Source organism: Saccopteryx leptura, chromosome 6 (assembly GCF_036850995.1).
Source record: "Saccopteryx leptura isolate mSacLep1 chromosome 6, mSacLep1_pri_phased_curated, whole genome shotgun sequence".
NCBI classification, from domain to species: Eukaryota; Metazoa; Chordata; class Mammalia; order Chiroptera; family Emballonuridae; genus Saccopteryx; species Saccopteryx leptura.
In genome coordinates, this window is record NC_089508.1 from 11,437,464 (window position 1) to 11,464,971 (window position 27,508).

Below are 27,508 nucleotides of genomic sequence, written 5' to 3' on the forward strand. Positions count from 1 at the left end.
TCCACCCAGCATGCCCACCAGAGGGCGATGCTCTGCCCATCTTGGGGTGTCGCTTTACCGTAATCAGAGCCATTCTAGCGCCTGAAGCAGAGGCCACAGAGCCATCCTCAGCGCCCGGGCCATCTTTGGCTGCAGGAGGGGAAGAGAGAGACAGAGAGGAAGGAGAGGGGGAGGGGTGGAGAAGCAGATGGGCGCTTCTCCTGTGTGCCCTGGCCGGGAATTGAACCCGGGACTTCTGCATGCCAGGCCTACGCTCTACCACTGAGCCAACCGGCCAGGGCCAGTGGCTGTTTCTTTGCGTTCCTCTGTGGTGCAGGCTGCTGAGCCCACGCTTGAGTTTACATCCCCACTCCAGGGGACCTTCCTCAACCCTGGTCTTCTCTCACCTGCAGCATTGCAGTAATAGACAAATTACACTTCCTACAGCCCTCTGAACAGAAGCTGTGATACAACGAATTTGAATTTGCTGATGAATTTGCCGACGCCGGGGAAAACCCACGCCTGGTTTCATCCCGCCGTCCGCTTTCACCGGCAGCGCCTCCCGCGAGCCGGGTGGGCGTTCTCACGTCTCTGCTTTCATTCTGAGTCTCCCGGGCGTCTCTGTGGCGAGGCTTTCTGAGCAGCTGCTGCCCCAGTGACACGAAACCAACCAGGCTTTGCAGAAGTCCCGGGGCCTCCCTCACACCCCCAGAGAGAGGGGCTGGCTTCACAGGGTCCACGAGCTTTCTGGGCCCTTGTCTCCCATTGACCTGAGTTAAAAGCCGAGCTTAGCAAGCAGCTGCTCAGCAGCACAGGATGCATGACAGTCCTCAGAATATGCTCTTCCCATCGCGGGTCACCACTTACTATTCCGAGACATGGCTACCCTGGAGATCTGCAAGGGTATCCGGTGTACACGAGCGACCTAAACCCCTGAGAAGCCCTTAGCGCAGTCTTACCTGTGCTGAGGACGCCTGTTTCCCTTGACACACCCCAGTGCCTTGGCAAGGGGTGTGGGCCTCTGAAGGTTTCTCTTTCCTGGATTGAGTTGGACATTTGGAAAACAAAACAAAACAAAACAAAACAAAACTCCTTCATTAACATTGTATCAAATACCAGTTTGGATACTGCCCCAAGGAATGTTCTCTTTGGACTGGAAAAAAATGAATATAGAAAGAGTATTTTTAAGCTTTGGGGCTTAAGAAATAATCTATGCAGGCTTTGTAGACTTTTGACTCAAAAGTTTCCCTTCCTTATTGTTAAAGAGGATACACGGAGAGGATGTATTTTTGGCTGGGAGAATTCCTAGCCGTTTGTGGGCTGGGCTGCCGGTTGCCTTTCTGGAGCAATATGGAGATGAAGGAAACAGTGAGATATGTGTTCCGTTGTCAACAGAGAGAAACACCCCGGGTGGGAGCCAGGGAGGGCAGGGGAGGAAATCTGGGACCCGGAGAGGACATCCCCGTCCAGGGGGTGTGCTCTGCTCACACCAGGAGCCCTCGGCGCCATCCCGGGCCACTCGGGTCTGTGGTCCTCATGGTAAGGGCTAGCAGGACCCCGAGGTTGCAGACAAGGAGGCCGACGGCTTCGTGTCCCAGGGTGTCAGTGCCTGTCGGTGCCAGGCCCCCGACCCATGGCCCCCGCTGTCTTCAAAGCATCGTCATTTTGAAGTTCTCCCCTAAGCCCTCTTCTGTGGAGCCATAAAAGTGACAGCTGCCAGGTGTTAAGTGCTTATAGCGTGTGCTAGGCAGGGTGTTGACGCCTCTCACGTGTTAGCTTCCGGAGTGGTCTCTTCAAAGGGAACGGAAGCGTAACTCCCTGCCCAGGCCGGGGAGCGCCTTCCCATCTGGCCCGGCCGTGGAGGCGCTGCACCGCCCACCCCACCTTGTGTCCCCCGCGCCCTGAGATCCACCCAGCGCAGCTCCGCCCGCGGCCCCTTGCTGGCTTTCCTTGTTCCTCAGAACTGGGGTCCCCCAGTGTGGGGTCCCCCGTCCGGTCTCGGCTCCCGCCCCGGCTCCGATGGCCCTGCCCTAGGGAGGCCCGGCCCCGGTTCCCTGGGCTGCTGGGATAGATTTCCCCAGCCTGGGGGCCGTCAGCCACAGAATTAACTTCCTCACGGCTGTGGGGGCTGGAAGTCAAAGATGGAGGGGTCAGCAGGGCCGGTTCCTTCTGAGGAGGAGAGGGGGAATCCGGCCTCTGCTGCTGCCGCTGCTGCTGGTGTCGCCGGTCAGCTCTGGCATTCCTCAGCTGTGGAGCCCCCAGGCCTCCCTGCGGAGTGCTGCCCTGGGCAGGGCTAGGTGCCTGGGGCCTCGCAGGTCCTGGCTGCTCCTCGGCCCAGAGGCTCCCGGGACTTCCTGATACCGAAGGCTCAGAGTGTCTGCAGCTTTTCCTGGGGCCACTTGGAACTTCTGTAGATGCTGGCTGGGTGCTTCTCCAGTGGGAGTGCTCCCACTCTGAGCCCAACGTAGGTACACTAATCTGGGAAGCCTGAGGGGTCCAGCCTAGGCCCTGGTGGGTGGGGTGTAGGGACAGTTTGCTGAGGACAGATGAGGGGGAAAGAGCAGGCAGGAGTGTGGTCGGAAGTCTCTCGGGCCTGCCTGCTGCTGGCAGTGACCTTGACTGAGTTACCTAATCTGTATTCATTTTCTTAATGGAGAGTGGGGGTAACATTTACTGGGGGGTGGTTGTGTAAATACTCGGTAAATACTGTGTGGCTGACTGGGTGAGTGGAGTGTCTGGTTTGTGTGAGCCTCCAGCTTCGGGGGATGAATTCAGCGCAGGTTTGCTGGTCCCTGGCATAGCCGGGCACTGTGCCAGGCCTCGCGTGGGTCACGGGAAGGAACAGGACACAGTCACCGACCTTGGTGAACTCATCTTCTGCAACTCACCAGAGGTATAAGCGTCATGCCTGGGAGCCAGGGTGTTCAGAAAAGTCCAGTCTGAACCCGGACAGCAGTTACTAGTTGGCATCAGAGATAAGATCCAGCGAGAATGGTGACAGATGAGGTCTGGAGGGACCTGGAGCAGAGAAGGCTCCAGAAAGGAGAGCTGGTGCCCTGCTTCTGGGAATGACATCTGCTGGAGGGCCTGCTGTGGGCCTGGCAGCAGCGAAGCCTTCACCAGCACTGTCTCGTCAAAGGCGGGAGGCACGTGTCCTTGGCTCCATTTTACAGAAAGGAAACAGAGGCCCCCAAAGGGGTGGAGGCCCCTGACTGAAGGCCCAGGCTTTGTCTGGAACTCTGCTTTCTGCCGTGTTCCCGGTAGCGGAGGCCTGGCACTGGGCACATGGTGACAGATGCCCTGGGCAGAGATCCCCTGGCTGGGCGTGTTCGTCAGCACGGGCTAAGCTGAGGCACAGGAGCAGACAGCCCCGATACCTCAGAGACTGCCACAGCAGAGGCTGTGCTCCCGTCACATCCCGAGGGAGTCTGTGGCCTCTCCAGCTCACCGCCCATCCCTCCCCACGCCTCCAGCTCACCCCCTACCTCTCTAGTTTTGCATCCCCCAAATGCCAGCTGCCTCTGCCTCCCAGGGACATTATGAGGATTAGATAAAATAAGGTGTGTACTCTGCCCAGCACGGCACCTGGGGACATCCTCCACATCTCGGTTGTCCTGGTGGAGGGGATTATTAGGATCGTGTTGTCAGGGAGCCAAAGAGGGCAGGAGACGCTGACGTTGATGCTCGAGAAAACTCAGCCTCTCCTAAGGAAGAAACTCGGAGTCTCTGAGGAAGAATATCGGAGTCTCTGACGTCTCTGCAGTGTGCATGGCTCCGAGCACGTGGGACCCGGCACCTGTCCCCTCGCTGCCTGCTGGTGACGACTGTAGGAAGGCTGTCTTATTGCCCTTGCTCTGCAAGTGCTTCTCTGTAAAATCAATAAATAAAATCTTAAAAAAACCCCAAAAAGACCACGGAAGGGCTGGCAGATCTAGGCATGGCCATGTTTATCCCTTTAATCTGCCCTCGAACCTGGCTCCCCCGCGCTGGCTGCAGCCCAGGGTTCTCTTAGCTCCTGGGAATTCCAGCTAGATCCTGGTCTTAAGGAGCCACGTGTTTAAGTAGACGAGTGCTGTATCCCACGCTTGTTGAGCAGGTTTGATTTTTCTGGCTCTGTGGAGTAGTAAAGTCAGCTTGCAGATTGCCAGAGCTTTGGAGCTGCAAGGTGCCTTCACTGTGAGACCATTGCGTCCACTGGGCCTCTCGTCTTCTAGGGGAGAAAGGTTATCCACTCTTCTGCCGTAACCAGATGGCTGTTTGCTCTCATCCGCCCAGTAATTAGACACTGAGAAATTAGGGAACCGGGTGAGGGAGCGTTGGCAACACTCCCGTCCCGCCTGGGGCAGAGGCTGCCGGGTGGCAGCCCCGCGGTGACCCTTCAGTGTCTGACCTCTCTGAGGGCCACTTGGAAGTCCTTTGGACGTGAGAGTTGCTTTCGCCACGGCAGAGCCTCCGGTGTCCCCGGGCGGCCTTTTGGGGCCAGCCGCTCTGAAAAGCACGCGACTCGTGCCATGTCCTCTGAGGCCACGCTCCCTTTTGAAGTCTGTCCATGAGGCACCAGATCGACTTTTCAAAAGAGACCTGCTTCTGCTTAGCAAGGCCTTTAAACATCGGAGGTGGCAGCTCTGTCCCCGAGCCTCGGCTCCCGAGAGAGTGCAGGGGAATACCTCAGACCCACACCACCCGCCTTTCATCTGGGCCGTTCTGTCTGGACCTTGGTTGAGACAAAACTTTTGATCTTAGTGACTTCTATTTGAAGTTACAACTGAAAACACGCCACTCCATGGGTGTGAATTGAGGGGGAAAAGGATGGAAAGAAAGTCCCAGGCGCCCGGGACACCTATTGGTTTAGAGGTTAATTGGTTTAGAGGTTAGGGACAGACCTGAGTTCCCACACAGCCATCGCTCCCTATGACTGTGGGCTCTGTGTCTCGGTGTCCTCATCTGCACCTCACGTGTTTGTTAGAGTTGTCTTGGCCCAAACTAAGAAAGTGCCGTAAATGTTAATCATCAGTAACTGATGAGAAATCTTATTGTGGCAACAAATCCTTTCGAGGAGTCTAACGTGAGTCAGTACGAGTGACCTAACTTTTGCAGAATTCAAATTCTGGCCTGCCCGTGAGCTCTTGACAGAAAGGCAGGGAGGTTTCCACTGGTCAGTCGGAACGGGAATGGTAAGAATAGGGAAGCGTAGCTGACCTTGATGGAGTAGCTGACCTTGATGGAGTAGCTGACCTTGATGGAGTGCACTAGTCCGGGGACGCACACCGCCTCTGTTTCTCCCTGACTCTCTTTTACACATTCAACCCTTCTGGTTCCAGATCGGGGAGTTTTTCTCATACCAAGCAATTCTGGGACACCATCCTGGTGTCCTGCAGTCTAACTCAATTTTGACACTGCCTGCCTGCAGAGAGCATCAGATCCCACAGGTTAAAAGGCCCGGCCCACACGACTGCCTCCCACTCTCCCCCCACCCCCAGACCCTTCAGACTCCAGCCTCAAGTCCAGGCTGTAACCTGCGCTCCTGACCAGTTGGCTAAAAATCGAAGGCTCCCACGACCCCATCCTTGGTTCAGTTAATTTGCTCGAGCGGCTCACAGATTCAGGAAACGGATTCCCGAACTCTGTACCTGCTCGTTCTGAAAGGAGCCAAGAAAGGGTGCAGCTGAACATCCAGATGGAAGAGAGGTGTGGGGCAGGGGGTGTGGAGAGGGGCACGGAGCTTCCTGCTCGTGGAGCGAGCCACCTACCAACACCTCCCTGAGGTCAGCCACCCAGAAGTTCCCCGTACCCCCGTACCCTTGGTATTTTTCTGAAATCATCATCACAGGCATGATCCATTGCTTTAGTTCATTTCCAGCCCCTCCCCCCTTCCTGGAGAGTGGGGGTGGGGCCGAAAGCTTCTAATGAGGGCGTGGTCTCTCCGGTGACCAGCCCTCACCCCCCGAGCTCCCCAAGCTTCCCCTCACTAGAGCAAGACTTTCCGGTCCCCCAGGAAGTTCCGAGGGGTGGCTATTTCACAACGATGCTTGTTGAGAGTAGCTGTGAGCGCTGAGCCCGCGGCTGCTTATATAACCTCTGTGCCTCTCTCTCGGGCCCCCGTCTCAGGCTGCAGTGAGAATTGAATAAATCGATGTATGTGAAGTGTTGAGAACAGAGCCCAGCACAGAGCAGGTGCACGAGGGCTGCGACCTAGTGCCGGGGTTAAAATCGAAGTTCCCAGAGCGTGAGGACCCCACGCCTGGCCCGGCCCCTGCCTTACTGCTGTGCTGGCTTCACCTGCCGTCTTCCGAGCCTGGACGTCGGTTGCAGCCTGTTCGGGCTGCTCAGAGAAGCGCAGACTGTTTTCAGGTCATAGCACACATTGTGTTTTGCATCCAGAGAGGATGAGCCGCCCGCACATGGGGGTGGGAGCCGGGTTTCCTGAGTCCCCAGTCTGCCCGATGAGCCCCTGGGGTGGTTTTCTGTTTCTTTCATGTCTAGCTGGTTATTGATCATGTCAGGGACGCATATGGGAAAGTGGGAGAGAAGGGAGAGCTGGGAATACAGCCTGGAGACCCCCTGCCTTTGATCTCATCTTGATGTTGTTCCCCCCCCCCGCCATGTTCTCCCCTTTGGAGACTGTATCAGGGTAGGCTAATGGCTAGAGCATATACACCCCAAATTTTGGCTTAACACTCTAAAGATTTATTAGTTGTTCATAGCACAGCAGAATCACGCTCACGCTCGGGCCTTGGCAGCTTTTATCGGATCTTCCGCCTCCTGCCTGCAGAGGAGGCGTGAGAGGGGAAGGTCATGGGCCGCTGCTCCCAAGGTGCCCGTCTGAGGTCACTGCTGTAGGACGAGCTCTTTCCTGCAGAGGTGGTGGCCGGGGCACCCGAGGTGCTTGGGAGTATTCAATGTGGGCGAGTTCTGTGTCCCGTAGCTGCCCTTCTCCTTGGGGCACACCTCCTCCCCCGTCTCTGGAGGTGCTCTTCTTCCCTCTCCTGCCTCTCCTCCCTTCGGGGCTTGGCCTAGACACCTCCCCCCCCCCCAGGAGGCCGTCTGTCACTGCCAGAGCAGGAGGAGTCACCCTGCTTCGTGGAGCGCCCCTCCTAGAGCGGGAGGAATCACCTGCTTCGTGGAGCGCCCCTCCTAGAGCGGGAGGAGTCACCCTGCTTCGTGGAGCGCCCCTCCTAGAGCGGGAGGAATCACCTGCTTCGTGGAGCGCCCCGCCTAGTCTGCAGTGTCACTTTTTCTCTAAAGTGGGGGTTGCGTTTAGCACACACTTGCGAAGCTCTGACCTTGAACCAGTCACTGTCCTAGGTCCTCAGGATGTCAGATTTCATCAAGGTCACTGGGGACCTCGGGGTCTGGTAGAGGACTCTTAGTGTGAAAGAAGTGACTTTGTAATGGGAAGTTATGGTACAATCCTGGGGGGGATGTCAGGGGTGCTGGGGATATGGAAGAGACCAGGGAGCCACTGGCTCTGCCTCCTTGGAGTGGGGCGCGTCGGCAAGTCTGAAAAAGGATTGAACTGTTGAGCTGGGACTCGGAAAACAAGAGCTCACTGTGTGGACAAGGGGGTGGGGGTGGGGGTGGGGTGGGACATTCCCTGCAGAGGGGTACATGTCCCCGTAGGACGTGGAGCGGCATGTGGCTGCTTCTGTCACCTGAGCTGGCTTCTGCCGTGAGCCAGCGTGCTCAGACGACCACCTGAGAGCCCCGAGAGGAGGGGGTAGGGCCTGGCACCCAGGAGGTGCCCAGAAATGCTTGTCAAAGTAAGGAGCGAGCAAGCAGAAGTGTTGTCTTGAGCACTCGGAGTGGTGGTAACACCTGCATGTGCTGAACATCACCCTGTGCCTCATCCATAAATGGAATGTTCTTTTTTTAAGTCAGAGACAGAGTCAGGAAGGGAGAGAGATGAGAAGCGTCAACTCGTAGTTGCATCACTTTAGTTTTTCTTGTTTGCTTTCTCATATGTGCTTGACTGGGGGGCTCCAGCTGAGCCAGTGACCCCTTGCTCAAGCCAGCGACCTTGGGCTTCAAGACAGTGACCTTGGGCTTCAAGACAGTGACTTTGGGGCTCAAGCCAGTGACTATGGGATCATGTTGACGATCCCACACTCAAGCCAGCGACCTCAGTGTTTCAAACCTGGGACCTCAGTTTCCCAGGTCAGTGCTCTGTCCACTGTGCCACCACCAGTCAGGCAAACGGAATGTTCTGATCCATTTACACAGCCCTGTGCAGCATCGGGGAAAACGTGGTTGCACCCTCATTTTATGAATGGGGAAACCAAGGCAGAGAGCAGCTGAGTGACCTGCTCCAGCCCAGGAGCCAGCTGAGCTGTGATGGGTTTCCCGGGGTCCGCGGGCCCATCCTTCTCCCCACCAGGTGCCGGGAAGGTGGAGAGTCGGAGCCCCCTGCCGAGGCTGCCTGGCTGGGCAGGTGCCTGGAAGGTGGGGAGAGTCGGAACCCCCTGCCGAGGCTGCCTGGCTGGGCAGGTGCCGGGAAGGGGGGGAGAGTCAGAGCCCCCTGCCGAGGCTGCCTGGCTGGGTAGGTGCCGGGAAGGTGGGGAGAGTCGGAGCCCCCTGCCGAGGCTGCCTGGCTGGGTAGGTGCCGGGAAGGTGGGGAGAGTCGGAGCCCCCTGCCGAGGCTGCCTGGCTGGGTAGGTGCCGGGAAGGTGGGGAGAGCCGGAGCCCCCTGCCGAGGCTGCCTGGCTGGGCATGGTTGGGTGGCCTGTTCTGAGGTGACTTTTCAGCCACTGGGGTTTGCAGGCCTTTGTTTCGTGTCCTGCAGCCCTCCCCCGCCTCTGGTCCGCCTCGCTGCTTAGTGGCTGAGGGAACAGTGGGTCCTTGTTCCTCTGGATTCTGAGTGCCACAGAGACCGCATCCAGCATTGGCCTCCCGGGATGGCGTGACTGGGGAGCGTGGTGCCTGCAGACCTCTGGCCACCGCGGCGGTCCTTTCATTACGACACCTTGTTCCTCGCCGAGGGAGGCCAATCAGCTCCCTTCCGCGCAACAGAACAACAAGCCCTGGGAAAGTTCCCTTCCTGGAGGCAGGGTGTGCTCAGAAAGACAAAATGACACAACTGAGATGATTTCCCATCCACCTGAGCCCCGACTCCCACCCCACCTGGAAAATAGAGCCTCTGAGGTGTGTCCCCTTCTGAGAGTCCCCTCCCCTGGCATCTCCGCTCCCTGAGGGTCCCGTCCTCCGAGGGTCCCATCCCGGGGGTCCTGGGTTCTCAGGACGCACCTGGCCCCCCATGGTGCCCCTAAGCCCGGTTGAGGGAGCGACCTGCTCCTCCCTCCCAGCGGTGGGGCCAGACGGAAGCCCCCCTGGGGCACTTTCAGGGGGCGCGAGGCTTGTCTGGCCGCCTGAGGCAGCGCGCTGCTGGAGAGCCTTCGGGGGACACGGACAGCCCCGCGCAGGCCTGGGCAGGGGCGGCGCGCGCACAAGGGCGCGCGGGAAGCAGACCAGGCTGCTGTGTGTCCCGAGCGGCTGTTATCGCGAAAGGGTGATCCTGGCATAGAAGTGCTTGGAAAATACACAAAGGAAGGTGGCCGGTGTCCAGAGCTCAGCTGTTTACCTTCAGCGGAGAAGCCGGGAATGCAGAAAGCGTATTTTCGAAACAGCCCGTGGTTGTCAGGTCTACGGGCCGAGGCCGGTGCCGGGCGGGCGAGGATGAGCCCGGGGCATCTCCTCTGCCTCCGCCTTCCCCAAACCCACGGGGACCCCACGGCTCCTCCCGGGCTGGCGTCCGCCCCTCCTGGTGCTCGGCAGACCCGGGAGGCTCTCGTGGGGATGCAGTTTCTGGGGGACCCCGGCCGCACGCCCAGCGTCCCCCGTGTGAGCCGGTTCTCTCCCGTGTGAGGCCCTCTGGGCCTGAACATCCTGGCCTGTCTGTCGTCCCTGGTGCTCGTCCCAGGGGAGCCCCGGGATACGGCCAACGTGGGGCTTGTGTCTGTGGCCCCTTTTGAGAATTTGCTAGTCTTTGCCCATAATAACCACCTCCCACTGACTTCTTCAAATTTCTGGGAAGTGGGGTTGAAGGGAAGTGGAACACCGAATCTGCAGACCCCGGTGGGCCCTGCAGGGCCCGGTTCTGACTGAAGGGGGACCCGAGGCCCAGGGATGTGAGCTGCTCTTTGCACAGGCAGCTCGGCTGGGGCCTGAGCCCGCGGGTGTTGCTCTTTGGCTTCTGTCCAGGCCTCCGCTGGGCCACTGCCCAGCTGCGTGGCCACTGCCCAGCTGCGTGGCCTCGCCCGTCATCTTCCCCTCTGGGCTCTTGGCGTCCTGGTATGTGAAGGTAGGAACGTCAGCCAGCTCCTGGGCTGGCCGTGGGGACAGACAGGTGCCTCTTCCCCATCCGGGAGCCCCAGGAGAGGGGCCGGCCTCTCAGCGGCTCCGTGCTGTGTTTTGTCTTGTTTTGTTTTGTTTGCACACCGCTAGTCACCATAGGGAGGGGAGTCTTCATCATTTTCTTACTTGAGATTCGTGGCTTTATTTTTTGAGTAGGGGAAATCCCTTAACATCTTTCCTGGCAGAGAGTGGAAAAGAGGGCTTAAGGGTATCGGCAAGAAAGTGCTGGCAGGATCTGGGGGTTTAACTGGAAAAGAGTTTAAATAAGGGAGGACGACGGGGTCTGGGCAGGGTCACAGGAGCCACCAGGAGGCGGGGAGGCGCCCTGGGCGCGGTGAACTGTCACCACCCCAGGCCTTAGGGGACAGAGGGAGGGAGGACGGTACGGGAACCCTAGAAATGGCCGTGGTCTTCGAGAGGGGGGCAGCCCTGCCCACGGGGACAGTGGCCGCTGCCAGAAATAGGGTGGGTGTGAGGACAGTTAACGAACCCCCAGACTTCTCCCTCTTTCTCCTTCCCATCTTCTGTTGGTGCCTCCAATTGGCCAGACTTGGCCCTCAGCCAGAGGACAAGGCAGCCAGGGGCTTGTGGCCCTGGAGGACAGCTTCCCTGGGCATGGCGAGGGCCGGGGGCCCGGGTGGGGGCCGTGAGTGGCATGCTCAGGCCCGGATCTGAGTGTGCGTCCTGTCCCCACCGCGTTCTCACTGTGAGATCCTGGGCAGGTTTCAGAAGCCTATGTTCTCCACCCATCTGTGAAATTGCTTCTCACCACGTGGTTGGAAAATAAAATGAATACACGTTAAGTTTTTAGCACGGGGCCTCCCAGAGCTATCATTCGTACTGTCATTGTGATTTCTCTACTAACGACTCTGGAACAGTCAGCCTTGAGTCCTGGAGGGAGGCCCACTTGGGGACGGGCTGAGGGAAGGGGAGGGGCTCGTGGCCTCATCTGGCTTCTGCTGAGGCCGTCCAGGGGGTCAGCCAGGTGCCTCCAGAGGACCTGGCCTTGCAGGTGTGGTGTCCGCATGCCAGGCAGCGGACCTCTGGCGGGTCAGGTAGCCTGGTGTCAGGCTGCCCTGGCTGTTGGCAGGAGCTCCTGCCTCGGGGTCAGGTGATGCCAACTGTCAGCCAGAGGGCTCCTGGGGGCCCGATCTTCGGGACCTTGTGCTCTTGAAAAAATAATCATGTCTCCAGCGGAGCAGGGCGAGCAGTGCCCCGCAGATCACAGGCAGCCCCGCGCGCCTCCACTTTGTCATGATCAGCCCCCATCCCAGTGGGACGAGCAAGCAGCCGGTCGCTCGCAGCAGCGGCTCTCGGGGTTAGGGAGATCACAGCTTTGCTGAGACTTTGTGTCCTTTCCTGGAGTGTCTTCTTGGGTCTCAGCACACATCTGGCTGTGTGACTTCAGAAAAACCTAGGTTGTCGGGCAGATGGGATGCGCACAGTAAATGCTCTCTCTCTATAAAGTGATTTCACAGTGATGCTCGCTTGACCTGTTCCTTGTCACCTTGATTCCATGTGTGTGTGGTCTGTACCCTGGGTAGCATGGGGCTCGGGGACAGAAGTACAAACACAGGGCCGGACCTGGCGGAGTTCTGGGACCTCAGTGGGTCATCCTGTTTGACCTGTTTCCTCGGGTGCCAGCCCTCCTGCCCCCCCTGTCCATGCAGCTCTCCTGCCCCCCCTCTGTCCATGCTGCAGGGACATACATGTAGAGGGCGGGGGACAGCATAGGGTGGTAGGCTCAGGTGCTGATGTTCTTCTCTGTGTTGTCTCCTCCCCCCACCACCCCCCTGCAGCTGAACCTTAGCCGGCCAATCGAAGAGCAGGGCCCCTTGGACGTCATCATCCACAAGCTGACCGACGTCATCCTCGAAGCCGACCAGAATGACAGCCAGTCCCTGGAGCTGGTGCACAGGTTCCAGGTGAGTGAGGGCGGGAAGGAGGGAGATCCCAGGAGTGGCCCATGCATTTCTGCAGCTCTCTGGCCGTGCGCTCCGAAGAAGTGGTTCTGCTGCAGCCCAGACTTGTGGTCAGGCGCTTCCCTGCCAGGGCCTCTGTCTGGTTGGGTGTGAAATGGGCCTGAACCAGGGCAGGTTGGCACCCCTCCATCCTGTACCTGTGTAGATGTGACCGCCTGGTCAGAGACTGCTGAGTCCAGGTGCAGCCTGCACATCGTCCGGACACGCACGCGCACAGACCAGCCGCTGCGGGGATTCTGGGCTGGCGCAGGGATGGGACCTCTTGCCCTCGAGGTCTCCGAGCTGGGACAGCTGCACTTGGCCCCTGAGTCCTGCCTTGGGGGAGAACTCCCTCCTGCTCGTTACCTTGACCCTGTCTGCGTGGCTCTGAGCACAGACCACATCCTTCTGGCTGCTCTCTCCTCCCTGACCCGTTTCCCCAGCGCCCGGGTCCTGACCCCACGCTGACCTGCCCGCCACCTCAGGAGGTGCTGCCTCCGCCCCCACTGCTTGTCCCGGGCTCTCTCTGTGATGGACAAGAACGTGATTCATTCCTCTGGAAAGTGGCTCGGGGGTCGTGTAAAACAAGGTCATATAATCAGTGAGAACGCAACCGAAGCAGAGGGCCTCCCTGGTGGGAGGGGGCGCTTGAGCTAGCGCTTGTCAGTTGTGATAATTGGAGCGGTGACCTCCTGTCTGTCTTTATCAGGACAAAGGGGACTCTCATGGCAGCACAGTAGCCCTCCTGCTGACAGCGTTTTCTTTCTCCCGTGTTAAGGGGCTGTGACCTCAGCCTCCCCCTCCTCCCTGGGACTCTCGCCTCCTCCCTGGCTGACTTTGCTTCCTGTGTGCAAGTGGCCCCAGATGTAGTTGTGGCCCTACTGGCAGTGGGGGAGGGGTGCTGTCCCCATGGGGTGCCCACCAGGGCCTTCTCCTTGCTAATGGCCTGAAATATTTCCTGAAGGCTGGAGGCCCCCAGGAAAGGCATGTCAGCACCAGGAAAACCTCACACGGTGTTGGGAGGAGGAGGTGACACGCTGCATATCAGTGCTCAGGCTGGCCCCGGGAGTCCAGGTCGATGTCATTTGAGCCCATAACCACTCTGAGTCTTAGTTTCCTCTTCTGTAAAATGGGGATGATGTAGGATGGCCGTTCCAACTTCTCAAGGTGGCCAGGCTGCCGTGAGGAGTAATGTTCACGTACGTTCAAGTTCCTACTGTTTGCTAGATGCTTCCACCATTGTGTGTGCGTGTATGCACGGGTACTGAGGGCGTGCCTGTGTTCCTACTGCCCTCCGGGATACAGGGCTACAGCCCCACCCACCCCGTGCCCCGGCACTTAGAGGACAACCACCCCTAGGGGGCCTCACACCCCCGGCTCCCCCAGACCCATGCTAAGCTCACACCCAGGGCCGGTGACCACAGAACCGTCAAGGAGAACAGGGTCCCGGGTTCCTTCCCTTGATAGAAAAGGAGGTTACAGAGGGAGGGCGTCGAGAGGAGGTGGGGACGTGCAGCTTAAGGGTTTCAGCCCCCGGGTGCGTTTCCCGGAGAGGTCTTGCTGTGTCCCTGGAGTCTGGCCCGCCCAGGGCACACACACCCAGCCAGCCCTCAGATGACTGAGGTGACCTCAGGCTAACCTCGCAGCCTTGGGATTTCTGGGATAAATTTTCACTGCAATCTGTTCCTCTGCATGAAGCCGGATATCTGATAAGGCCAGGACGTTTCCTCCTTTGTGAGGAGAACAATCCTTTGGGGAAAAGGGTGACAGGCTGCACTTTCCAGAGGCCCCAGGAAGAGAGGAGACAGGCGGAGGCTGGCGGAGAGGAGGACCAGAGGCAGGAGTGCGGGCCAGGGAAGAGGCCGGCAGCTGCAGGCCTCCTGCCACCGGGCCCGGCGCTGTCGGGGACGACCTGTTGTCCCCCCTGCATGCAACGATCGTTCCAGAGCCAGACCAGATAGGCTGACGTTTGACCTTGATCACATGTTGTTTGCAGATTCCTGTTTTAATATTTTTGAGACGTTAGCAAAAGAGACATTGGCTTAGGTGGGAGGAGGGGCACAGGGTCTGTGAAGGAAGTCGGTTTCAGAGGCAGGAAGCAGAGCCCAGGGACCAGGTTTGCAGAGCTGGCCTTTCCACACTTTGCTGTGAGTAAGAAAACAGTAAGATGGTTTGCTCCGGAAGGGGCTCATCTCGAAAGGCCTCCTCCTGGGCCGTTCGGGTCCCCGGGGAGGCGGGGTGGGGTGTCGGCTGAGATACAGGAGTTTCTGCGACGGTCCTGGCAGCCCTCTGGGATGCTCCCATTAAGCCTGCATGGCCCGGGATGGGGAGGACTCCGCAGAGCTGAGCGTTTGAGCTTTTTTTCTGGCTGCCCTTGTGGACGGGTTGGAGAGTGTAGGCCTGGGGCTTATGGCAGATCACTCAAGCGGGTTGCCATGGAAACCACCTCTAAGCTTTTTTTTTTTTTTTTTTAAATATTGGCCCTGAGGGCTTGGCTTGGATAGCGGTTGAGATGATTCAGTTGTTTTCTGTGCCAAGTTCATGTGGAGCCAGCAGCCCGGTGCCGCCAGGGCTCTGCTGGGGCTGCAGTTATCAGCGAACAGACCTGAGCAAAGGTCCCTCGCGGGCTGTGCCCACGTGGCCGGTGAGGCTGGGGTGGTGGCAGGGTCCCTGTCCCAGGGCTCAAGGGCCTCTTGGCCTCAGCGGGGGCAAGGAGGATTTCTCCCTGTGGCGTCCTGGCCCCCCTGTGAGGTGTGGCTGGGGGCTGGCCCTCCCCCTTGCAGCCCCACGATTGCCCAGAAGGGTTGTGGTGATCATGTGCTAAGAGGCACGTGGAGCGGCCTGGGTGGATCTTCGTGGGATTTTCCCTGCATGTGCCCAGAAGGGGAGGTTTGAGTCTAAAAGTCTAAACTGTCATCTCTTCTCCCCATCTTGATTAGCTGGAAGGATGTCAGGTGTCCCCCTCATGGCCCCTGGATCCTTGGTCTGAACACAAGGACAGCTTCTTCTGCAGTGGCGCATCCTTGACGGAGCCCCAGCGTGGAGGGTAGGCCGTGAGGGACCCTGGCCCACCGTGATGAGCTGGGAGAGGTGCAGACCGGGCCCTGTGTGGCCTGCCGTAAGCCCACGCCGTGCCCGCACAGACGTGACGGTCAAGACTCAAGATGTGGTTTCCAGCCCGGCCTGCGGGGGCTGCCAGTCCTGCTCTGCGCTCTAGCCCACCACAGTGCCTTTCCACAAGCCGTTCCCTTGCTTGGATCCGTGCCCCTCCCTGGTCCTGGCTCAGGTACCCCTCCCTCCGGGAGGTCTCCCTGGTCATCTGACTGAGGGCCTATCTCCCATCCTAGAGTCTCAGAACGCTGCACTTTTCCTTCCCTCCTTTTGTAAGGTTGTGTTTGTTTGTTTTTTTGAGAGAGAAACAGAAAGGGAGAGAGATGAGAAGCATCAACTCGTAGTTGCGTCACTTTAGTTGTTCATTGATTGCTTTCTCATATGTGCCTTGATCAGGGGGCTGCAGCTGAACCAGTGAGCCCTTGCTCAAGCCAGCAACCTTGGGCTTCAAGCCAGCGACCGTAATGATCATAGACATGATCCCATGCTCAGGCCGGCAACCTTGGGGTTTTGAACCTGGGTCTGCAGCATCCCAGGCCCATGCTCTATCCACTCTGTCACCCCCTGGTCCGGCTGGGAGGTTGTAATTCTTTATCAGTTGCTACTGCTGTTCTCTCCATTTGGGCGTTAGCTCCACAGGGGCGGGGTTGCGTCTGCTTCATGCACACCTGGCATTCCCGTTGCCTCACATGGGCCTCCACATCTGTGGAGTGGAAGGGCATTGTTGGTGCTGGCCTTGTGCAGGGCGCCCTGGCAGCTCAGTGGAGGGAATAAGCGGTTGCAGTGGGCAGCCGGGCACAGGCACCAGAGGGAGGAGGCCAGGAGGGTCCCTGCGGCCACGGCTCTGCCTGTTGGGTGCGTGTGGCATGCCTCCAGTGTCAGGGTGGCAGGACGATGAGGTTGGAGATAAGGTTGGCTTTTTCACTCCAGGCTGTGGAGCTTGGACTTGATCCTGCAGGCTGGGGGTGGGGAGCATACGATCGGATTAAATGGGAGTGAGAGAGGCCCTGTGGGGGGGCTGGGGGTGGGGGGAACTGCCTGTGCAAGATGAGCCCTGGCCACGAGGACAGCATGGTCCTCGGAGCCCGGAGCCCAGTGGGTTCTGAGATGCGGAGGGAGCGCGGGCCGCTGGAGGCTCCGCAGGGCCCCCCCCCTCGCCTCAGGCCCTGGTCTTGGGCGCTCCCCCCTCAGCTGTGGCAGGCCAGCCTGCGTCTTGCTCCCACGGGACAGCGTCCCCCTCGCCTCCCAGGCCCCTGCTAGCTGTTTGATGACATGAGGTGGATCTTCTGGGTGAGAAGCCTTTCATCACAGTCGTGGTGCCGGCAGGGAACGCACGCTGTCCCTGTGGTTCTCTGTCACCGTCTCACCTGAGAGGACACAGCACTGACTCGTCCTTACTAGCCCAGTGCCCCGCCCCCCCCCCCACCCCTTAGTTTCAAACTAGGTTTATTGAGAGATACCTCGCGTACCATACGGTTCTCTTGTTTAAAGCACACAGTCCAGGGGTGGTTGGTGTACTCAGATGTGTGTAACCATCACCACAGTTTCAGGACATTTCCATCACCTCCAAATGCACCCTCTACTCCTTAACTGTCACTGTCACCTGCTCCCAGCCCTGAGCAACCCACTTGCTGCCTGTAGATCACCCTGCTCTGGACTTTCACATGAGTGGAATCACGTAATACGGGATGTTTTGTTTCCGGCTTCTTTTGCTCAGCACGTGTCCAGGGCCCATCCATGTGGTAGCGTGAACCAGTGCTTCATCCCCGTCACGCCTGAACACGCCGTTGTGTCAGCGCATCACGCGTTACCCGGTCATCGCCCGATGGACATCTGGCGGTCCCGTCCGGTGGCTGTTCTGGATAACAGTGCTACAAACACGCCTGCACTTGTTTTGCATGCACGTGTGTTTCACTTCTCGGGGTAAATACCCAGGAGTGGAATTGCTGGGTCACGGGGTCAGTCGAGGAGCAGCCAGACTTTTCCCTTCTCACCGCAGTGTATAAAGGCTCCGCTCTCTCCATGCCCTCCCCAGCACTTCCCTGACTTTGACCTTAGCCATCTCAGTGGGTATGAAGTGGTATCTTGTGGTGTTTTGTTTTGTTTTCTTAATTGATTTGAGAGAGAAAGAGAAACATTGATCTGTTCCTGTATGTGCAGTGACTGGGGATCGAACCTACAACCTTTGCGTATGGAGACAACAGTCTACCCAGCTGAGTTATCTGGCCAGGGCTTGTGGTGTTGATTTAAATGCCCCTGACAGCTAACGATGTCAAGCATCTTTCTGCGTGCTTATTAGTCATCTGTTTATCTTCGTCCTTGGCGCCCTCCTATCCTTTCTGTGTAGATATCTAGAGCCCACTGGTCCGCCTTCTCCCCCCAGTAGACTGTTGGGCCCCCCTAGCAGCATGGTTAGGAACACTGACTGGAGCCCACCGCCTGGCTTAGAGCTCTCCCACCACGTCCTGCTGGCTGGCCTTTGGCATGCCTTTTAACTTACTCTGTATTTCAGTTCCTCATCTCTAAACTGTGGCCAGCTGTAGTCCCCACCTCCCAGGGCTGTGGGCGGACTGAGTGTTTTAGCACGTGTCAAGCACCCAGAACACTCAGGCTTGATGATCCCGGAGGAGTGAGGCAGACATCTGCTGGGCCTGGCCCCGGGCAGGAAGCGGGCCACGAGTGACCTGTCTCTCCCTAGAAGTGCAGCTGCAGGCTCCATTTCCCCTTGAGGACAGTGGAGGGGATGGCTTCCGGCCCTTCCTGCCCATCTCTCAGGTGGGCTTGGCCACACTGCAGTAACAGGTGGCTCCCGGCACCCAGCGCAGGCTTATTTCTGCCTTGTGGGGAGGTTGCCTGAGCTCTGCTGTGTGTCGGGGACTTGGGACGATGGGGCAGCTGTGCACGGGCCATCGTGGTAAGGGAGGAGAACTCAGTGAAGCTCGTTCTGGATCTTGTGTCTGCCCTGAAGTGACACTGGCCGTGGACTCTCGCATTTCAGTGGCTGCACCGACCCTGAGGCTATGACTGCCTGCAGGAGGTCAGGGAAGAAGGTCCCCTGCAGGTCAGGGGGCCAAACATGAGCAATGACACAGCAGCCCTGCAGGGCTCGTCTAAAAATAACAAAAAAGGCAATTAAAGCGCCAGGTAGGGTTGGTGTAAGGATTAAATGAATGAAAACTCTTGGTGTAAGCCCTCACCATTCTGTTAGTGCCCGGGGCGCAATGACACAGGGAAGCACTCGGCCAGTCGGAGTAGCACTTGGTGACACTCAGTTATGTCAGCTCATTCTCGTCAGTATTGTTACACCATTATCTGTGGCTGGGCCCAGCCAACGTGAGAGCTCCTAGTCATAACTGGAGTCAATGAGGCAGTGGAAAGCCAGTGGCCACGGCCACCATCACAGCAGCCCGGCCCATACAGGTTTGCACTGGATTTGAACAGTCGGCAAAGAAACAATAGAGCCAAAAACTGATGAGCCATCATTTTTAATCCTAGCTTGCACCCGGCAGGCAAGTAAAAACACACACTGGGCTCCAAAACCCACTCACATTCAGTGCTCACAAAGCTACTGACTTATCCGAGTTTCCTAGAATCAAAGGTTTCCAGACTTATTCACCTCTGTTCCCCATCTCTTTCCTTCTCCCTGCACAAACTCTGCACAAACTGGCTTCTCACTCAACACTCCACCATCTTGGCTGCTTCTCCTGGCCTCCTCCACGTGGCCTTTCTCTGCTCTCCTCTCTCTAATACTAATCTCAGGAACCAAGAGCGCAAGCTCCTGTTCTGCCCTCATTTTATAGTGTAGATTCAAAACCTTTAATCCAATATACAAAATAAGGAAGTCTCTAATACAAAGTCACTTATCTGAGGCATGATGGGATTGTACCACCCCACATCAAAAAGGGTGGGAAAGGCTTAGTCCTAAAACTAAGCCCCAGGCTACAAGGATCCTGCCTGCCCACAGCCTGCCCCCAACACACATTAATATCACCTGGGTGATGGCTTCCACGTGGGCATTGCTATCTTTAACAAAGTGAGCATAATACATTTTTTTTTTTGCATAATATATTTTATCTGCCCAACAGGCAGTGATTATGAAGGTGTCCCCAAACGAGAGCTGTGCTCTGTGACAGCGGAGTGGAAAATGCAAACTGAGTTTAGCTTAACAGGCAGGACAGGGGAGGGGAGGCACCAGGGGTCCCGGGCACCCCTCACCTGGGCTGTGCTTGCCCCAACTGCCACATGAGGAGCACGCCAGGGTGGCAACGTCAGACTGTGGCCGTGGGAGCTGTGGTCCCAGTGCAGAAGGCGGTTGCTGGTAGCGATGGTGGTCACCCTCAAGGCCGTGGTTCCGTTCTGCTCCTGACCTCTTGGCCTCAGACACACTGTCACGGCCATGCCACATCAGACCCTGTCACCCTGAGGTGGGATGACGGAGGGGTGCAGGGGGAGGGGAAGGAAGGAACGTGTTTCTTGTTCCAGGCCTCCTCCTCCGACTTAGAAGATGACATCTAAACCTATCAAAAGTTGTGAGTTTCTGGCCCTTGGGGGGCAGAACCTGGCGGCAGGTGGGCCTCTTGTTTGGGTGGTCAGAGTGAGAACCGAGGGCGCCAGTGAAGGATGCAGGTGGGCACCTTGGAGCCACGGAGAGGCCCCTGTTCCCGGAGCGCATCCAGGTCGCCGTCTCTGCTTTGGGCTCTTCAGTCTCTTACCTCGTTCAGTCCTTATCTCAACCCTGGGAAGAGGGAATTACTTCCCCATATTTGGGGTGCGGAAACTGAGGCCCGAGGATATTAAGCCACTGGCCTGGGTTTACTCAGTTAAAACTCCACCCGCGCTTTTTCCAGATATGCCTCAGAGAGGCTTTGGCTGGCAGCTGACAGACGTGGGAGGGGTGAGGGCCGATGACTTGGGGTCACCTGAGGAGGAGGTTGCCGTCTGGGATAACCTCTGGCACAGCTGATGCCACATGATGAAACACTGGCTGGCAGATGCCAGGGGAGGCAGAGCTGGGCGCATCTGGTGGTGCGGCCCAGAGGAGGGATCCTGTCCTGGGGTGGCCGTGAGGTCAGCCTCATCGGGTGGTGTGGCCCAGAGGAGAGAGCCTGTCCTGGGGTGGCCGTGAGGTCAGCCTCGTCGGGTGGTGTGGCCCAGAGGAGAGATCCTGTCCTGGGGTGGCCGTGAGGTCAGCCTTGTCGGGTGGTGTGGCCCAGAGGAGGGATCCTGTCCTGGGGTGGCCGTGAGGTCAGCCTTGTCGGGTGGTGTGGCCCAGAGGAGAGAGTCTGTCCTGGGGTGGCCGTGAGGTCAGCCTCGTCGGGTGGTGTGGCCCAGAGGAGAGAGCCTGTCCTGGGGTGGCCGTGAGGTCAGCCTCGTCGGGTGGTGTGGCCCAGAGGGGAGATCCTGTCCTGGGGTGGCCGTGAGGTCAGCCTCGTCGGGTGGTGTGGCCCAGAGGAGAGATCCGTCCTGTGGTGGCCGTGAGGTCAGCCTCGTCGGGTGGTGTGGCCCAGAGGGGAGATCCTGTCCTGGGGTGGCCATGAGGTCAGCCTCGTCGGGTGGTGTGGCCCAGAGGGGAGATCCTGTCCTGGGGTGGCCATGAGGTCAGCCTCGCCGCGATGGCTGCCCTGGGTCACAAGGCCGCTTCTCCCATGGAGGAGACGGTGCACAATCTGTCCATTGTGCGCCCCGGCCCGGCTGGCGGTGGCTGTGAATCCTTCTTTTCTGCCCTGGGGATGCTGGTGCCATTTAGTGCCATTAGCCGTCTGTAGGGCCTTTCCTGTGTGGACAGGAAGCGCCCCCCACCCCGCCCCAGGGAGATCCGTGACCTTGTGACCCTGTTACCAGCCTGGCGCAGAGCTGGACTTTGTACAGCACTGGGTGGTATGGGGGGGGGGGGGGCAGCCTCCCGGAAGCCCGCGCTCTGGCCCAGCGTGCTGGCCGTGGTCCCACTGTGTGTGGGTAGGTGGTCAGTGCTTTGCAGTACTGGGTCTGAGGTGTGCTGGACTCCAGAAACACTAATGTTTATTAACAATCCGTTTTTCCCAAGTTGTGGAAAGAACTTGTACGCACATTGTCTTAGGGTTCTGTAGCCTCGGCCCTGTGGACACGTTGGCTGATCAGTCTGTGCTGTGGGGGGCTGTCCATGCACAGCAGGGTGTTCAGAAGCGTCCTGGCCCCCACCCACTAGATGCCCAGTAGCACCACTGCCAATTGTGACAACCAAAAGCCTCTCCAACGTTGCTGAACGTCTCCCGGGGGGAGATTCCCCCTGGTTGAGGCCCCTGCATCACTCTGAGCACTCTGAGCGGCTCAGAGAGCCCTATGGGGTCAGCAGAGCCATTCCCGCTGCGGGTCTGGGGCCCCGGAGGCCTCCCCGGGTGCCGGGCCTGGGCTGCGGATCTGGGATCCCGGAGGCCTCCCCGGGTGCCGGGCCTGGGCTGTGGATCTGGGATCCCGGAGGCCTCCCCGGGTGCCGGGCCCGGGCTGTGGATCTGGGGCCCCGGAGGCCTCCCCGGGTGCCGGGCCCGGGCTGTGGGTCTGGGGTCCCGGAGGCCTCCCCGGGTGCCGGGCCCGGGCTGTGGATCTGGGGCCCCGGAGGCCTCCCCGGGTGCCGGGCCCGGGCTGTGGATCTGGAGCCCCGGAGGCCTCCCCGGGTGCCAGGCCTGGGCTGCGGATCTGGGATCCCGGAGGCCTCCCCGGGTGCCATGCCCGGGCTGTGGGTCTGGGGCCCCGGAGACCTCCCCGGGTGCCGGGCCCGGGCTGTGGGTCTGGGGTCCCGGAGGCCTCCCCGGGTGCCGGGCCCGGGCTGTGGGTCTGGGGTCCCGGAGGCCTCCCCGGGTGCCGGGCCCGGGCTGTGGGTCTGGGGTCCCGGAGGCCTCCCCGGGTGCCGGGCCCGGGCTGTGGGTCTGGGGTCCCGGAGGCCTCCCCGGGTGCCGGGCCCGGGCTGTGGGTCTGGGGCCCAGAGGCTTGTGTTCTCGTGGGCTCTTTACTTCAGTCACCCCTGCAGCAGGGAGCTCGCCCTGTTGCCTTCTCCTCCTGCTTTGTTTTGGGACTGTGACTCCCTGACTCGCTTCTGTCCCGCCCGTGCGGGCCACATGCCCAGGATAAAGCGCGGTGCGGCCCCCTTTGACCTCGTGTGATCCACCACAGAGCCTCTCTCTGGCCAAGAACAAAGCTGCTCAGGTAGGGCATATGCGGGTCCGGGCCGAGCCAGGCACAGGGCCCTTCCCTGAGCCCCTCCCTGCGTAGTCCACGCTCGTGGGGGGGTCTGTGTCCCACACTGCCTGGCTTCCAGCCCCTGGCCTGTCCCCTGGCTCTCGGTGTCCACTGATGAGTGAGAGCTCTTCCTGTGCTCCAGGAATCCCAGAAGACATTGCGGATGCAGCCCTTGCCTGGCGAGTGGTATGTGTGTGTGTGCGGTGGAGGGGGGCAGGGCTGGGGCAGGGGCAGGCAATGCAAACGGAACACAAGTAAATAGAGGAAAAGGTAACGCAGCCTCCAATTATGTTAAGTTCTAGGAAGAAGAAAAACCCAGGCCTGGGAAAATGGAGTTACTTCCCCATTTCTTGGGTGAGGAAAGTGAGGCCCGAGGATGTTAAGTCACTTGCCCGGGTTCACTCAGAACTCTCTGGTGCCTTTCCAAATATGCCTCGCAGGGACTTTGGCCAGCAGCTGATGAACCCCCGGGGGTGAGGCCGGTGATGCAGGGTCACCCGAGGAAGAGGTCACCACCTGTGATTGAACCAACAGGGAGGTTCTTAGAACCAAGTCTCTCTGAGGAGCTGACACTTGAGCTCAGAGGCCTAAGAGTCCTGGGAAGCCAGGGGAGAGTGTGGAGCAGGCCAGGGGGCAGCATCTGTCCAGGCCGCTGAGCAGGACAGACACAGAGGTCTGGGAGCCTGGAGTAAGCTGGTGCAACCAGAGCACAGTGGCCAGGGGAGCATGTGCGAACTGAGCATGCTCGGTGGCCTTGGCTAGACGAGGGCTGAAATGTGCAGCCGGAAGTGAAGACAGTGGCCTGTGGCACCGAGGTCATGGCCGGGGTCGCCTCGGACAGCGGTAGCTCCCACTGTGCTCACGCAGCCAGGAGCGGGGTGGCTGAGTGCGGATGTGAGGGGCCAGATGGCCGCTGGCCAGGGCGACGCTCGGTTTTTGCAGAGCTCAGCAGCCCACTGCAGACGCTGCTGTGGTTCCGGAAGTCCCCTCTCGCTCTGCTGACAGCAGGGCGGGTGCCTGAGGCCGGCCGTCACACTCGCACACCCATGAGGCCGGCTGTCACACTCGCACACCCCCTCAAGCAGGCAGGAGCCGTGAGGGGGACCCTGGCGGCAGGGCGGGCCGAGCCGAGCAGGCCTTCGTCTGGGCACTGGGAAGCCACCTGGGGCTGGGGCTGCCCCACAGGTACCTGAGCGCATGTGGAGAAGGTGCGTTGGGGTGGGGACAGGCGCTTCAGGAGCCAGGGGGCCGCTGCTGAGCCGGTGTGGAACTGAGCTGTTGTGACCTGGGCCCAGGCAGCCCCTTTCTGGTCCTCTCTGTGCTCAGTGGTCAGCAGTGACAGTCGGCCCAATGACCCAGGGAACCCCTCCAGCCCCAGCGGTGATCCCGAGTGGAAAGGCGGCCTGTCCTGGTTTAGCGCCAGCCTGGGAGATGCCTTCTCGGCCAGCCCCCAGCCCCGCCCATCCCAGCTCCCCAGGCTCTGTGTGGCCCTGGTGGCTCTGTTTGCCCGAGGACCTGAGTAGTGGTGTGGCACTGTGACAGTGCATGTGACATTTGTGAGATGAGCAATCCGACTGGGCACCTTGCCGGCCTCCCATTGATGGGAGATGGGGAACGCTCTAAGTTTGGCACTGAAATTCGGGGACAGAAAGGGAGGCACTGTTTTCAGCAGGGGGTCTGGCAGAGAAGGGGGAGAAGGTATTTGTCGTCTCAAGTCATAAAGTGTTCAGTTTCCTTCCCACCCTCTGCCACAGCCTCTTGGTTATACTTTGACAAGAGCTACAAACCTGGACTTCCCTGTCACCTCTGTGAGCTGCAGAGTCTGTCCCCTGCTGGGGCCGTGGTTTCTCCCAGGCCTGTGCACGCCACTTGCCAGGTGGCGGAGCAAGGTGCGGGACACCTGAGGCGCTCTGGGAAGATGACCCAGGGGGATGAGAGTGTCTGCCTTCAGATGTGGCTGCCTCTGGCCCGGGGGCCACTGCAGGCGCACCGGGCGTGTGTGCAGAGCCACACACCCGGGGAACCCGGGCACTCTCTTTGTACCTTCCTCGAGTCCGGGGAAGGGTTCCTTTGCGCCATGCGTGGTATGCGTCTTGTACAGTTCACTCCGGAGGCTGGGTCTGGACACGCTGACCTGGCCTTGTCCTTCCCGAACCCCTGCTCTGTGTGACCCTTCTGTTCACCAGCAGAGGTGGGGGAGGGTGGTTGTTGCTGGCATTCTACCCTGTAAGCTTCCTCTGCCCTCCTGGAATGCCCCACTGTTTTGCCAGCCCCAGCCAGGCCTAGGACAGTGAATTTCACCAGTCTCCTCGTGGACGTGCTTCCGGTGGATCCTGTAGGTGCAGCTGTCTCTGTGTCGTCGCTGTGCGGCTGCCAGCAATCCCAGCCGACTTGTTTTGGTAATGGGTTACCCGTGCATGGAGAACAGATTCGAGAGTAGTCTCCTCCTGGTTCTTGTCCTGGGGCAGCCATTGGTTCCAGTGGCCTTGAACCTCTTCAGGGGGTTCTGTATATGCAAACAAAGATGGCTTCCCTTACCCACACAGAGCCGTTGTTCTGTACGATACATCTTGGAAATGATGCGTATTGGTCAGGCGGCTTCGTTCATTTGAATGGCTGCATGGTATTCCATAAAATGATCTTAACCTTTTCTTAACTGGTTCTCTTCTAATAGACATTTAGGACATTCTGATCATGCATTACAAACTTTCCTCGGCGGTGGAAATACCCTTGTATGTTTATCTTTGTGTGCACAGCTCTGTGGTGTCAGTACCTAGAAAGAGAAATGCTGAGTTTATGCAGTCTTAATCTTGTCTGTTGCCTGTTTCTTTCCTAGAAGTGGTACCAGTTAAACTCCCACCAACCGAGTGCTGGTCCGTGTTCCACCATGGCTGGCAGTGTTTCCGGTCAGGGTCACTTGGCACGGAGTCGCAGAGTGTGGGAGAGGGCCCGGATCCTCGCGGTCACCTCCTCATCCTGTTGTGTCAGGGCCCGGGGCGGGGCCGGGTCCATGCCAGATACACACAGTCTGTTCAGACTTTGGACCTGAATGTCCCTGCCTCTGCCCGGTGCCCCGTGCTCACATTTCCCCTTTGTCTTCTCCATCCCTGTGCTGAGGCCCTGACCCGTGCCGGCCTGAGCTCGCGGGTGTAAAGAGTGCCTGAGGAGCCACTAGGGCGATGGGCAGATTGCACTGTAATTCCCTTACACCGGCTCTGCGGAATCATGGAGGGGGTGTCGTGCCCAAGGTGTGGCAGCGTCTCACTTCTTCCTGAACGGGGGTCCTGTGCATGTTTGCCCCCAAGGCCAGCGCTGCGTCTGACACGCTAGGGCCCTTACCCTTCTAGACGCAGCCTCTGAGACGGGTCACTGCAACACTCAGAGCTGGCCCTGTCACTTCCTGCTCAGAACCCTATTGCTTTAGGATCAAACCAAAATGCCTTGGCTGGTCTGTCTCCAGCTGTCTCTTCTGTGTCCTCTGCGTTAACGTAACCTTCCCGGGAGACCTACATCCATCAGGCCGTGCTGAGCTCCACCCCCCTCACCCCCGCCGCCTTCGCTTCTGCTGTCCCCTCTGCTTGGAATGCCTCCTCAGCCCACACCTGTGACCCTTTGTGGCTCAGTGTCCCTGGCCTCTAGAAACCCTGTCTTTCCCCCTTACCAACGCACCCTTGGGCAACACTCCCCTCCTCTCTTACCACCGGTCACCCACGTCCCCCCCTGCCAGGAGCCCCAGCGAGGGTGGGCAGCGTGGGGCTGCTCTGCCGCTGAAGAGGTGATGTCCCCCGTGTACACACTGCTGGCGGGGGTCTCCTGCTCCCCGGGAGACATCCGGCTGAATGCTCAGACACTAGAGAGCTCTCTAGAATACAAAGATTGATTAAGACCAAGGTGTCTGCTGTTAGGGAAGCCTGTGCTCCCAGGGAGCGGTTTTAGAAGCGTGAGAGAAGCAGCAGCTGGCGAGGAGATGCCCTCTGCATGCCAGGGCTGAGTGTGCAGCACACGGAGGGTCACATTAGTGCCTGCACAGAAGGACAGGCTGGTCTCGCTGGTAAGCAGGTATCTGTCCCTGGATGGAGCCGTTGTCTGCCTGTCCTTGTGTGCCTGGCCTGCTTACTCCCTTCTAGTGTGGTGGGCACATACTCGTTGCCCTGCTGGGTCTGGCGTAGCTTCTGCGCTGTGCACATGAGCAAGGGCACAGGCCTCAGGCCTCGGGCGGCACTCTGGCCCCACGCAGGAGCCTCAGAGCTTTTGTTCACTGATCACATTGCAGAATGAAAGACTCCTAGGCCTTCACAGTTAGAAAGAGTGTTGTAAATATAAACACATGCATTATCTTATACATGGTAAGACTGAGATACAAATAACCTAGTGACTTTCAGGAAGTGCACAAGTCCATGGTGGTCCGAAGGACTTGAACCCCAGTGTCTTGACTCTGCCTTTGCCTTAACGTCCACAGTGCCTCAGGGTCCTTGTGCTGGGATTGGGACCGGCCAGGTGGCTGAGCTGAAAGGGTGACCTGCCAGTGATCGGAGGGCAAAAGCCTTGTGGACTGTCGGGGACTGGTGCCCAGGTGGTACACTGCCCCGCTCAGTGCTAGACTCTGCAGATGGCACCTGCCCGGCTGGACTGGGCAGTCCTGCCCCTGGAATGGACTGGACGTTGCTGCAACCTCCCCTTGGCCTCTGGGAGCCCAATCCCAAGGTGTAGCTGCACGCATTTCCAGCCCCAGCTCTCTACCAGACCTGACTGCCTCTTCAGACCCCTGGCCTGTCATCCTTGAATGGCCATGCGTGTTAGGGTTTAGCTGGGCCATGGTCAGCCGCCCGGCACACTGTCACGTCAAGGCAGCCGGGCCTGGCGCGGATTCTCAGGACTGTCTGTGGTGTGTGGCTCTC

General features: G+C 59.1%; 1 protein-coding gene across 2 annotated transcripts in view; it reads left to right on the forward strand.

Annotated features, from left to right (window-relative positions):
- Window positions 1-27,508, forward strand: part of ITPK1 (inositol-tetrakisphosphate 1-kinase) — a 164,987-nt gene that overhangs the window by 81,365 nt on the left and 56,114 nt on the right. For both annotated transcript variants that reach the window (XM_066341650.1, XM_066341651.1), the window contains one exon: window positions 12,126-12,251. In XM_066341650.1, coding sequence (XP_066197747.1) covers window positions 12,126-12,251 — 126 coding nt within the window. The remainder of the gene's footprint in view (window positions 1-12,125; window positions 12,252-27,508) is intronic.